This window comes from Ochotona curzoniae, unplaced genomic scaffold (assembly GCF_017591425.1).
Source record: "Ochotona curzoniae isolate NIBS_2020 unplaced genomic scaffold, NIBS_Ocur_1.0 scaffold_3890, whole genome shotgun sequence".
NCBI lineage: Eukaryota > Metazoa > Chordata > Mammalia > Lagomorpha > Ochotonidae > Ochotona > Ochotona curzoniae.
This window is the reverse complement of record NW_024467115.1, coordinates 25,866,615-25,880,870: the sequence shown is the minus strand read 5'-3', so window position 1 is coordinate 25,880,870 and position 14,256 is coordinate 25,866,615. Positions and strand designations below refer to the sequence as shown.

The 14,256-nt window shown below is 41.4% G+C and overlaps 1 protein-coding gene across 3 annotated transcripts in view; it reads right to left on the bottom strand.

Annotated features, from left to right (window-relative positions):
- Positions 1-559: 559 nt before the first annotated feature.
- The window catches only part of GRM1 (glutamate metabotropic receptor 1), a 328,706-nt gene continuing 315,009 nt past the window's right edge, over positions 560-14,256 (bottom strand). The window contains exon 8 of one of the 3 annotated variants that reach the window (XM_040965269.1): positions 560-1,732. In XM_040965269.1, the coding sequence (XP_040821203.1) occupies positions 799-1,732 (934 nt within the window). In that variant the 3' untranslated portion in view covers positions 560-798. Of the gene's footprint in view, positions 1,733-9,289; positions 9,351-14,256 lie in introns of those variants that run through there. The other 2 variants (XM_040965270.1, XM_040965271.1) reach the window with 2 other exon arrangements.

Sequence of the window (14,256 nt, the reverse complement as noted above, 5' to 3'; positions counted from 1 at the left end):
CCCTCTTGTTTCTCTTTCTTTACTCTAGAGGACTCCTGATGAAGCACTTCTGGGTGTTGATTGAAAATTCTTACTCCTGTTTTCCTAAATGGAGGGACACCGCAGTGTTGCAGCGTGTCCATGCACCTTTCTCCAGTACCGTATCCAAGCCGGCACTGGCTGGGGAGCAGGGCTTGAGAGAGGCTCCCAGGAGAGCCAGTTTTTGATGACTTGGTGTCTGCAGGCCTAGCAGGAGGGCTTCTGGGGCAGGAGCTGCTGCCCTGTGATCCCTGGGTGGTCCGCTGTGGAGTAGCCTGGGGTTGAGAGTGGGATAGGGGTACTCTCTCTCACCTGGATGCTCCCTGCGGTTCCCAATGTGGTCACTGTGAATGCCATGAGATAAGCTAGTGGTTCGGTTGGCAATTCCACAAGGGCTGTCCCTTTGCAAGCTGGGCCAAGTATATGCAGGCCTAGGGATCTATGCACAGTTGTGCAAAAGAGGCAATTATTTTTGCTGATTTTATTTGTTTATATCTTTTTGCGATGAAAGTTACATACCATATGGAATTGTGCTTTGTCAGAATCCTTTCTTTTCAGGGAAAGCTTTCGAATAACTCCAAAATCAGCTTCCCGGCCTGGGTCACTGTTTGCCTGGTGTCCTTGCCTCCGTCCTTCCTGAAGGCACCACCAGCAGCATTCTTGGTCCCTTCCTGCGACTCCGCCTCCAATCCGATCTTCCCCTGGCTCTTTGCACATCTCTGGAGCGACTGGCGCTTTCGGGTTTGTCTGACTTTTTTTTTTCACCCGGACACCTCCTCCCTACAGGGTGGAAGAGCTTTGCTTGTAGTCCCTCAGGATAACTGAGGCATAGCTCACATTGGGCGGGGTGCAGAGCACGGATTCAGACACAGGGGAGCTGGGCGCTGAGCTGCCCGAGGCCACCGAGTCTCGGAAAGGAGATGGAGGCGTCAGGGCTGGAGAATCCTCAGGTGTCACCTTGCTGGCCGCTGGCAGCTCCTCATCCTCTTCCTCCAGCTCGTCCTCCTCTGTGTTGCCCTCCCGCTCGTACACATACTCCTGGAGGAGCTTAAACCTCTCGCTGTCATCTTCATCGTCCGCTGGGGAGGAGACAGTTTCATCCTCCAAGGGGCTCAGCTGAAGCGGCAGCATCTGTAGGTGCTGCGGTGTTGGCGCTGACGGGTACAGGGACCTCAGCCCTGGGACGGGCCCCCCTGGGCCTGACAACACTGCGTGGAAATCCGGGATCCCAGGGCTAAAGTTGCTGATCACCCCCTGCAGCTGGTCCATCAGGGACTTCTGCTGTTGCAATGGCTGCGGTTGTGGTTGCTGCTGCTGCTGCTGGAGAAGAGGGGGCAAGGCCTTCGGGAGGGCAGGATCGGCCAGGAACAGGGGGGTCTCGTCTGTGGTCATGGGGGGCGGCAGAGGCGTGGTGGTCGCCGAGAGGGACACGCGCCTGTGCACCACCATGGAAGGGCTGCTGGGAGGACTAAAGTGACCCTGCTGGGCATCCTCTTCCTCCGAAACATTATAGAGGGTCTTGGTGCTGGTATCTGAAAAGGTCAGGCTCTTGCCAGAGCCTTGGTAACTTTTAGTGAGGGGTTTGATGACGGCAGTTTGATTACAGGCCGTCTCGCTGGTCTTCACGTGCACAGAGAGGCGGTGCCACATGTGCTGTCCCTTGGGCACCTGTCTTCCACCTGGTTCAGACCATGACACAGACTTGCCATTAGAACTATGAATAAAATAGAGATGAGTTTATTTACGGATAGGTCATGCACAAAAGACAAAAAAAAAAAAAAAAAAAAACCAAAAAAAACCCACAAATGAATCATTTGCAAAGGTGGCCAGATGAAACAACTGGTCTCTCCAGAAGCTTTGTCTTCCCTGCCCACACTCCCCTTATTCTATACGCATCAAACATCGAGGCTGCCACTGCCACGGGCTGCCTATGCAGAGGAAGCAGACACTGACCCTGGGAAAGGCTGTTACAGAGAAAAAACAGCCTGTTGTAGAAGTCGCTATTTTGATTCAGATTTGCAATCTTTTCCTCTCTCTCTCTTTCTTTCTTTGTCTCTCTCACACACACACCGTCCCACACCCACCGATGTAATGATAAAATTGTCCTTAAGTGCAAGTCTAAAAGATTCCCAAGTTGATGAAGGAAAAAACATTGTTTATTAGCCCTGGTTACACACAGACAAAGGAACATTCCGTGTTTAGACCCTGGGTCTAAGCAAAGGCCCCATGACAGGCTTCTGGAGTTTTTCAGTTGCCCATTCCCATGGGCAAGTCTTTTCTGTTAGCACAGTGGCATGATCACACACGTGGCATCTACATGGAAGAGAAGCAGATAACAAGAATCCCAGATCCAGGATTGATTTCACAGTCGCATATCCTGTGGTCTGCTCACTTTAATTCAAAACACCTAGGGAGGAGCATATGTCACATAAAATGTTTGATATAGCAGCTAGTTTGGGAATTTCACTGGGAATGCTTCTAATCACGTCTATTCTAAAAGGGACAGAGTGGGGGAGTCCTATAGCACACAAGGACCCACTTCCTGATTTACTGCTTGGATATAATTTGATGCAACTGAGACAAAATCAAGATTACCAAGCCAAGGACTCTGGCCCAGATAAGTCTTTCCTGATTGAGTCTTTGTGAAATGAAATCTCAGGTATGAACCAATATTTCACCTTCATTAACTTCCACATTTTCCAAAGCCTCATAAATCAACCAAATAAAGCTCTCTAAAGACTAAAAGAATGAGACACGTGTGTGCACACCTCAATCTGATTCTGAGCATATAAAACTCTGCCGTTACATATGACTTGTAATAGGTGATGGTATTCCACCAAAGCATTGTGTTAATAACAATTGTGCTCATACTTACATCAGGAAACGTGCTTTCTCTTCTACATTTGTGGAACATTGCTTTCTCTTTGTACCCAATTAAAACAAGCTAAAAAGGTAGCATAGTAGAATGCATTAAAGGGCTAGGAAACGGAAGTTGTTTTGCTTTAGGCAGAGCTGAGAAGCAGACAACTCAGTATCATAAAATTTTATTTGGAAAAAATAGAAGAAACAATCAATAGTTAATATAATGATGTATTTAATCATTCTGAAAAATATGAGGATGAATGACCTTAAGATGAGGGTGATGATTTATAGTCCTGAAAGCTGAAGTAAGATAACCACATATAAATGTAATAAGTCTGGTACAGACTACAGGAAATTCTAAATTCAAAGGCACTAAAACAGATACCACAAATAAAATTTTGACCTCATTATCTGGGAAAGGCATAGTGCTACCATAACCAATGCTATATTTCTAATTGTTTTATGTAAATATCATCCATAATTTGCTGGGTCAACATGAACATTTCTTGTCTTAATGTATTTTCTGAATATATTAAGGGCTTATAAATGTGGAAGACTTACTCATTGACTTCCACATCTCTTTGCTAGAGCTGCAAACATCCTTCTTGGCTGGAAAAGCTAAAGATCAAGACCACAGCAGTCATTCCGGAAGCCCACAGCAAAAGCAGTGTCCATGGGTCCTCTGGGTGCTTCCAGTCGCACGTAAGGTAAGGCCCCTACTAGTTTCATATTTCTCAACTACTTCAGTACACAACTCTACACACACTATCTCTCTCTCTTTAGGCATTTAATATGCATTTTCTAAAAACCAGGAAATCGATTTACCTCTTGCCATCCTTAAATGTGCCTTTCGCACTACCTAACCCTCTTTCCCAACACCTTCAGTTGCAATGGCAAAACGTTTTTCTTTCCTCAAACGTTACCTCTCAATGTTCATCAGAAAAAAAAAAAAAAAACAACGGGAAACTAAAATGCTACATGATGTCTTCATTTGTGTTTGTGTCTTTTGTCAAAATATGTGTTGTCTCCAAACAACAGTAGATCTGTTGCGAGTTTACACTCAATCTGGCCAACAGGGTTAGATACCCGATATATATTTATCTTGCTCTTCACTTACACTAAAATAGGTATCTTTGGATTCCGGGGAAACAGTATTGTTGCTTCATGTTCACTTGCTAATTCAATGGTACGGGCTGTTTTCCTCCACGCTCAGGGATTCTATGTACGCCCCTTTTAAAAGCACACATTTCAATGTGTTCATATGTTAATGGTATTATTAATCATGTGCTAGATAGATGTAATTACAGTTGAGTTTTTTTAATCAAACCCAATTTTTGTTCTTGTAATGAGAGATTTTCCTGCTGGCTCTCAAAATCAGCAGCTTTCTTGCTCTGCAGTTTTGCTCTGCCTTTGGTTTAAAGCATTGTTTAATCTGGAAAAAGAGCTAAGGCCCCAGTGCATTTATCAGATTAAGAAAATAAGAATAACGATTTTTCTTTTCAAGGCCAAAGATGATAGATTGAAAGAGTCATCTCACAGACTATAGCAGCGTTAGTCATTTCTTACCTGTGGTCCCATAGACAACCAGAATGGCCTATTTGCATTAACTACTATTTTAGACATATTTAAATCATTATCAATGTGAGAGAGCATCTCCCACTCATTGTTTCATTCTCCAAATGCCTGCAACACCTAGCAGAAAGCATTCTAACTCCGTAAGAGGCAAGGACCCACGACCTGAACCTGCTCCCTCCCTGAGTTTGCATGCCCAGGATGCTGTGAGAAGAGGAACTTGGCTGCAACTTCCCCGCCCTCTGATGTGAAATAGAGATTTTCCAAGCATCTTCTTATGTTTTGCTTCGAACACCTGTTCCAAGTAACGTTTTCACACTAAACATGTATTTTATTTTTGTAGATAGTGCACTTGTATTTTTAATGCATTTGATCTGTTATGATCAAGTATGATGTCAGATATAAGCGTGACTAAATCGTAAAAAGCTTTGGATGTTTTGCATATACAGATAGCTACTAACAGAGCTACAATTGTTAACACAGGTTCACTATGGTTAATAGTATTTGGTGTGAACAATAAGTGACTGAGAATATTACAAGTCTATGTCTGTCATATTAAGAAAAAAATATGGAGCATCCAAAAGGATAAGTGCAAGAAAAAATACAATATCATTAAGAAATGAAATTTCACTTGTACCTAAGTAACTTTAATAGCTTATATATCAGCTACCAGCTTCTTTGTGAAGCTGTTTAATTTTATTTGCTTCCCTAATTTTAGGAAAAACAATCTAGTTTAAAAATGCCACATAATTGTAACAAAGCACCCTGTCCTTTGTTTTGCTAACTTCAAAAGTCCTAAAAGATCGTCCTAAAAGACCTGAAGATCAAATACCACCAAATACCTTGGGTGGTCAGAGACATACATTACTATTAATGTTCTTGTAGGAAATTGCTGTTAGGCATAGAAGAACCAGAGACAACTATGATGTTACATGGTTATCTTGAGTAGAACCTGGCACACCTGGAACTGTAGTTCCAATTACAACCAATTCAGGCCCTTTTTTTTTTAATTGGAAAGACAGATATACAGAGAGGAGGAATGACAGAGAGGAAGATCTTCCGTCCGATGATTCACTCCCCAAGTGAGCGTAATGGCCGGTGCTGTGCCGATCCAAAGCCAGGAGCCAGGAACTTCCTCTAGGTCTCCCATTTGGGTGCAGAATTCTAAAGCTTTGGGCTGTCCTCGACTGCCTTCCCAGGCCACAAGCAGGGAGCTGAATGGGAAGTGGAGCTTCTGGGAATAGAACTGGTGCCCACATGGGATTTTGGTATGTTCAAGGTGAGGACTTTAGCCACTTGGCCACAGCGCCAGGCCCACTCCCATGTTTATTGTAACTTAATCCATAATATCTAAGATGTGAAATTAATCTAGAAGTGCGTCAACTGATGATTGGTTAAAGGTGAGGACTTCAGCCGCTAGGCCATTGCGCTGGGCCCCAGACACTTGCTATTTTACTTATTAGCAAACTATCACAATCCTGCCCACCCCCTCCCTAACAGAAAATGCAATATTTACTGCATTTTAGAGAGTAGTCAGGAGTGGGCGGTGTAAACAGGTTAATACATCTTTGACATTCAGAGCGATCCTGTCTTATTTGTTTCTGTAAGTACTAGTTACATGTAGAGTACACGCTCTCTGCTCCAGAGAGATCTAAAATGGGAAACGCAGTGGGTGGGTGCTTGAGATCAGGATGGAAACATTGTGCCCAAGCTGCCTCAAGGAGACGCTTACTCAACACCTGTCTCCCTTGTGTCCAATTCGAGTAGTTTCCACAACACTTAGCTTCGCAGCAGACAAGGCTAGCATCCGAGAGCCCACGAGAAAGCAAGACTTTCCCACAAGGGAGGCAGATTCATGCTTGAGCCCAAGGAAGCCAACATTTGCCCTCTCTGAGAGTGAAAAAAAAAATACCCTGAAACCCATCAGCAAGGAAAGAAAAACAAGCTACAGGCTTTGGGGCAGTTCTTCTGTGGCATCTGAATGCTCCTCTTGCTGGGACACATAGCCTTTCATGAAGAGATGGTGCTGCCCACAGAGACGCTCGGAAAGGGATGCTGGAGATGTAGCTGCTGGTACCAGAACTCAGATTGAAAGGGATTCCTGTAGAACCCCAGAAATAAGAGCTAATCAAAATAATTGGAGCTGACTTCCGGTATTCCTGGCTAACCTCAATATGGTCTTCAATGTAAAGGACTCCCACTGACTGACTTCTCTTTTTGAAAACATTCCAGAAGATTCTGCATATTTAGCATATACTCTAAAGCGTAACACATATCTGAAAGTAATTAAAATTTCCCAACTGTTTGACTCACTACTAGTTGTAATATAGAGAATGCTTTTGAAGAAGAATTGGAGAGTTTCTGCTAACATTAAATCTTAAACAGCATTGTGGATTTTATCATTTTCCCTTTGATTCAAACTTGATTGTGAGGCAGTAAATAAACTACTGGCTTGCTGAAATTTAAGATATAAAGTCCAAACATGCAGTGTCCTTCTTAGACTCTAGATCAATTACATCCTGAATCCTCCAGCTATATAAGAAAATATAAAACATGCATAGAGGAACTCAGTTTGCCTTTATCGTCTTTAAAGATTCAATCAAGAAAAATAAAGCAACCTATAAAGTTACCTTATCATAGTCAGTGAAGTATGGAAGTCCTCCTAAACTTTGGGAACTGGTTCTAATGTCCTGAGAAAATAGTCCTAATGCATTGCAAATTAAATATTAGTTTTCTGATGGTCATTACACTTTTTCATGTAAATTTTAAATGCTCATCAACCAAGTATAAGTATCTTTAGTGGCTGACGCCACTAAGGCATGCCTTATGCTTTAGAATATAAGAAACTCTCGTGCCGATTTAAAACATTGCTTTGGTACCAGAGGTTTGCTTTAGCAGATGTTACCAGGGGTAATTACACTTATTCACATAGCATAGATGAGCCTGTTTTATGCTTCCTTTGACGGCAGTTCAGGAAAAGGCATGACCGTTTCTTCTTTATTCCATGCTACCGGACCTGCAGTTTTAACTACAGAGCATCATATACACTTAAACTTTGTATGTGATCTTCGCACTTTGCCCTAAAAGTGCAAGGTGGTTGCTTTGCCCTGCTGTGATTATTCTTGAAGAATAGATCTAGATGGGTCACAATGATCTAGTATGCAAGCTTTATTTACAATACTGACCCTTTAGCCTAGCCTGCTCCAAAGCCAGTGGGAACTGAAGATCACAAAAAGAGCAAACCTTTAAAATATTTGTTTCAGGAGCAAACAAGGCTAAAAATATCCAGTTTTATAGTGCATATCTTTATTCTTATTTATCTCTTTCTGGCCTTTGTGTGATGTCATGAAGGTAAACTTGAATAGATCCCAGCTGAAAATTCTTCCTGTCATCATTGCTCATTGCAAATTTTTGTCTCATGAGGATGTACTAGATTCAGCCTTAACTTTTACATTCAGGAAGCAACTCACCTTTCAGCCACAAAATGTCAGTTGACTCTCCCCGCTCGCTGGCCCTGCTGTCAGGGAAGCACGAGCACATCTAGCCATTCCCATCAATGCTTTTTGACAGGCGGCCAGCAACTGGCACAATTAGGATCTCCTTGTTTTGTCCTTGGTCAGGCTCACCCCGTGGTACAAGAAACATTCAATGCCTTTAGACTTGGGATCATTACAGAAAACACATCTAATCATACCACAGTGGCTCTCCCTTAGATCAGCAGAGGACTCCCAACTACTGCCAGGGATACTCTGGCATGACCACCTGCTATATCCCTCTAATAATCGGTGTGATTTGGTGAAATTGCTCATTACAGTGGTCCTTAGATCTCCATCTCTCTCACAATACACTTCAGGGAATGGAAAAAACAAAAGATGCTATTGCTCTGTTCTCCGGCCTGCATGACTAAAATACGTAGCAAACATTTGAACCAATTGGACTCTTCTCAACTGAAGAGCAATTCAGATCACAGGCCCTCACACCAGTGAGCTCCCTCCTGCTGCAGGAATGTGTACCTTTGACTCTCCCAGGAGTTTGAAGGGCTGTAAAGAAACAGCTGAAAATGACCACAGACTCCATGCACAATGAATTGAACATGGTCTATATTCTTTTGTTAACTTAAAGAGACACTGTCAAGATCTAATGGTGAAAACTCACACCAAACATGCATTGTTTTTTTTTTTTTATCAGATAAGAAGTCTGATAAAAACCACTCAGATTTTTGGGAAAATAACCACATTTTATTTTTGTAAAACTCTTTTTTGGGGGGTCGGGGTTGCAGGGACCCACAAAACATTTGTTTTGTGCTCCCCAGGGGCATGGGAAAAACCTAGCAGAGGCTCATGTTGGCACCACGCTCCGAAACTGATATTATAAAACTCTCCACAAATTTAAACTATGGTTTTCACTTTAATGCAGACAAGACCATAGCAAACATTGGCGGAACAGCAAAAAGGAACAAAACAAAAGCAAAGCAGGCTCTTCTTGCCATGGAGAAGCTTTCTGAAGGGGGTGGGGAGGGAGGAATTCACTTTGCTGGTGAGTGGGAGTCACAAACAAAAGCGAATTTCCAGAATTGGAAAAAATGTTGCATCAAAACATAAAAAAAGCAAAAATGACTAAGCTAACAGCTTGACAGTGTCCTTTTAAGAACGATGGACAATCAAATTAAGGCAGTCGTGCAAACCATGGCACGTCAGTTAGCCCCTCATTCTTAATGGCATGCACCACATCTGTTTCCATGTTAAGAAGTGGAAAAACCCAGGAGAGAGAAAGCAAGGGCAAACCACTCTATTTTCCATGCAGCTTCTCTTACACATTCACTGCAGTGTGGGGGCTTTCAAAGCTGCACATGTGCCGACGGACATTGGCTGGTGGGCGAGAATTCTGGCTGCCTCTGCCTGAAGATGGAAAAGAAAAAGACACCAGTGAGCAAGTGGTTACACATGTGCATAGATAGGGCAGTGCCTGGTCATGGGACAAGGCCAGGCCTGGCTCCTGAGCCTTCCTCCACGTGGTCTCCTCCTTGAGGTCTTGCGTGCTGCTCCTTGGTAATAGGTTCATGGCTAGAAGCCACAGCAGTAGAGTGCATTCCTTCTCTCACCTTATGGAAGTGTTTCCGAATGACAGATGCCTTCCTGCAGTGGGGGTGTATGTGTCTTTCCTACTGAGGATCTGTTCCTCCTCTCCTGACAGATTTTATTCCTGGTGGCAATGGGCTGAACTTTACTCAACACTGATATAAGCTCAGTCTTCCGATGTACCACCCCTCTTACAGGAAGTTCAAGATTGATATCTGGCTTTGTGGCTTTTCTTTGCACTGCTCTTTTTCCTCCTTATGATATCACCATAAAAACATTTCTGTCACTTGAGATAAAGTCATATCTGTCTCTTGACACTCACAAGACAGAATGTGTCTAAAGATGGTAAGAAGTTGGCAAAGGACTGCCTGTGGTGGAGGCATCAGACACAAAGGAAGAATATCACCTCATTCCCTGGTTGAACATCTCCTTACACAGCAGCTAGGATGATCTATCTGTTATATTTGCAATTTTGGTAAAAGGAAAAAAAAGAGCACAGTCTAGACATGGCAAGGCTGATGTGAAAACTATGGGTAGTAGGCCTTTTCATGATTTGTTGGCATAAGGAATCAAGCAGCACTCTAGCAGGTGCTGGCTTAAACTATGTTACTGTTACAACACATATGAAGGTTGTTTGTCAGTGAAGACTGGTGGTTTAGGGTGAACATCAGTAAGCTACAGGTAATACCAATGAGCTGATTAAGTTGAGGGCAAATCTCCCATGTTAAAGAACTTTGCAACGATGCAGATTCATGTAGGTTTCCTTACCAATCCGCAGATCTGTCAAGACATAATTTAGACACCCGTTTCAAGGATCCAGTGGTGAAGACATAATGAACACACTATCTCCTAGCAAGTCAAACGTCTTTTCCGTTTCTCCTAACTTGGTTTTCTATTAGAGGACAGAGTAGAGGAGAGGTGGAAGAGGGGAGGACTCCACAGGAGTGCACCATGTCCTGGCTCAGGCCAAATTTCCAGGCTCAGGACTGAAAGCTGTGAAAATAACAGATGTGAAATTGAAATTAAAAAAAAATACACTGAAATAACCTTTTGCTACTTGAAAGCGAGGGGTCTGACCTGAATTCCAAGGATGGGGAAGGACATCCTGCAGCTCGGATGTATGGAACACAAACAAATCATAATGGATCAATGTGCTTTGCCACTGAGTTTGAGCCAATTAACTATGGAAATCCACACGATTCACCTAAAACAATATAAAATCTTCATCTAGAAATAAGAACTTGAGACATCTTGGCATGACTTCATTATTAATACAAAAATCAACTTATTTAAGAAAATTAGATAGATTATTTTTCATCAAACATGACAGAGTTTGATAGAAATCTTAATTACCGACATTCAACTGACCCACCTGAAATGACAGATTGCTAAATCAGTGAAAGTATTTGTAAAAAGAAATAATGTGGAATCAAAGTACATTTCACTGTATAAAATGTTAGTGGGAAAGAAGATTTAATCTGTAAAATAATACTAAAGCAATTTCTCATAAATGTAGACAGAAAATACATTCAGCACTCTTGGCTCTGCCTAGCAAATTTTGTAGTGAATTCTGCTTTGGGGTGTCCTCTGTATGTGACTTGGGTAACCTTGGAAGGGTTAACTTCGCATATGACTGTAAGTAACCATTAAGTACCTCTTAATGAATGATTGAAATAATTGGAAGAAATAGAGCGTTTTCTTTATGGTGCCATTTTTTTGTCTCTGAATTTCAGTCTGTCCTGACCTGAAAACGAAGTGGTGTCTGAGTACAGACTCTCCTTTTTATAAAAGAAGTGCTTTAGGAAAGGTTGTAGTCCAAGACTTGGAGAATCCGATGCCCGTGTGGCAGTTTTATCCACTGCATAAGAACCGAGCGAAGGAGCTTTACTTCAGTATATTTTTAGCAATTGTAAAACCACATATTCAACCAAGCACAGATTCAGCAAGCCAGAGGAAAAGCTTGGAGGGAAAATGTAGCATATGGAGTCTTGTCAAATGTAAGTCCCCAAACTGCACTTGAATCTTTTGGCAGAAACTGGATTTAAAGGAACCCCAGAAACATTTCACTTTCTTCTGAAAGTGAAAGGAAATCTTTCTCTCTCCCCCTCCCAATTTCCCTCTCGTCCTCTTCTCTTCTTTAATTTCTTCTTCTATCCCGTTTTTGTTCTCTCCCTTTCTCCAGTTCCTCCTTTCTTCCTTTTGTAAAGTCACTACTTATGATATGCTGATGAATTGTAGGTAGCCTTTTCCTTCCATTCTTATTGCCTGAACAATCTTTCCCTGTGCTGCTGTCTGTAATCCCGTAAGGTGTAGTTAGCTTCTCATGACGTTGTGTTAATGCATTACTTTACTTTATGTCACCTAGACATAATTTTCGAGGACAGGGTTTACTCTTTCCATGAACTCCAGGAATCGTTACAGATGAGTTTGACTCACTGTGCTATTACTAATCCAGTCGCTGGAGGACTATGGCACCCTCTGGTTATATGCTCACATCTTTCAGATTCAAGTTCGTTACCCCACAGGAAAGATGGCTGGATAGTGTGTGTGAAAATATTTCCAAATTTCAAAACTGCAATTGCAGCTTGGGCTGTTACTATTCATACTTCTCTTCTGAAGAAAAGAGAAACCAATACACAGATAAAACACCGAGATGCTGCAAATTTGGGTGTTTATCAAGATCAGATTCATTTATAGTATCCCAAACTTCATTCACTGCAGCTGACTTACTGACTCTAGCCATTTTCTGTTCCAAGAATTTTAATACATTTTCATAGAAAATGAGCCAAGTTTCCTTTTCCCTTCCAAAAAGTATCTTTTTTGGTGGGAAGAAGCATCAACGGCCTTGCATGGTAGCAGGTATATTTACCTTTGCAGTGTTAACTGAGTGTGCTAAAGTGGTATGTCCATGATACAGCTGGAAGTAAATCTACTTTTAACAGAGCTAAAAATGATCTGGGTGATCCTATCATCTACAGTCTGAGAGCGACATGAAGCTCAGCATGTGCAATAACAGTGCGGCAAGGTTTGAAAATCATTGTGAAAATTGACAGCGAGCTCTCAGGGCCATATTAACAAAGCACAGTGTGACTGTTGTTGCTATTATAGATAAGTGAGATCATCTGTGTCTTTGATCGCTTTCCAAAGCCAAGTGCTCATTTTCAGATTCTAAATTCTAACATATATTTGTTAGTATTTTCTCACTAAATCACAGAATGGCCTCTGTGAATATAGCTTTTCTGTAAATGAAGTTTTTCCATTAAAAAAATTATGTAACTCCTTTAATTTTACTCAAAAGGTGTATACACACAGAGAGAAACATGATAGAAGAGATAGAGAAAAAGAGAGATATCAATCTTCCATCCATTGATTCACTACGTGAAGCCTAAACAGCGGAGTGTGGCACAGTTAGAGCCAGGAGCCGAGACATCACTCTTGGTTTTCAACATGGGAAAGAAACCCCAGGATCTGAGCCACTTTCTGCTGCCTCCCAAGGCACCATTGGGAAGAAGAGTCAGAAGCAGAGGAGCCAGGGATGAAACCAGACACTCCAGTATAGGATTTGGGCAAATTCCTTTTGCATATCGTACCACACACCTAGCCACATTTTTCTTTTTAATATATGTGTGTCTGACAAAATACAACACTATAATATATGCTGTGTTATCTTTCATACTTTATTGTTCCTCTCAAAAATCCTTAATTATTAAGATTTCAAAGCCAACTATTTGAAAGAGAATGCTGAGTATGATTTAAACTCAGCATGATTAATAATATGGATTAAATATTCATTTTTTGCATTACTAAACTCACTTTTTAAAAACATGAGGACATTTTGAAGGCTTTTGCATGATTCTCAATACTAACCCCCTCCTTTTGAGAAGAAAATATAGTGTGTATCATAAATTGAGCCTATTTTAATAATTTTACTATATGTACATACGAATTAAATAATATGTAATAGTGCTTAGCAAATCATTAAATCTTGTATATGGCACTTCTTCACATTTCCATTCAGCAATTTCCATTTTTGCTTTTTTAGTTTTATTATACCTTTTATGTTGACTATTCTATATTTTATTCAATTAAACCTAATTAAATATCATATATTTCTTTTAAAAAATACACTCTATCTGATGGACCATTAGCTATTTTCAGCAAATGCTATCTATAATAGGCATTCTTAGGTATCCTTGAATAGTGGTGTTTTTCCCTAATGAACCTACCTGTAGGGTACATTTTTGGCATAGTGGTTAAACCACCAGTGGCACAGCTACATCCCATATTGTAGTGTCAGGTTTTGAATCCTCATTCCACTTTGAATTCCAGATTCCTGCTAACACCTGCTTTGGAAGGCAGAAGGTGATGGTTCAAGTACTTAGGTTCCTGCTTCTGTGTTGGAGAACTGACCTGAGCTTCTAAATTCCCAACTTCAGCATGCCCAGCCCCCAACGGATGTGAACAACTTGGGAGATAACGAACAGATGGAAGATCTTTCTCTGTTTTGTGCTTTCTGTCTCTCTCTTTTCCATGCTGCTCTCCTTTCCAAGCAAGATGAAAAGCATAAAAATTAAATAATTAAATAACCTTTTCCATATGTCTTTGGTGTCTCTAAAGTTCAAATGTAAGGATTGTTTTCCTTTTCTTAGTAATGTCAGAAAACTGAGTTTGTTTTAAACATTCACTGACAGTGATCAGTATTTCACCACTGGATCTGTATTTATTG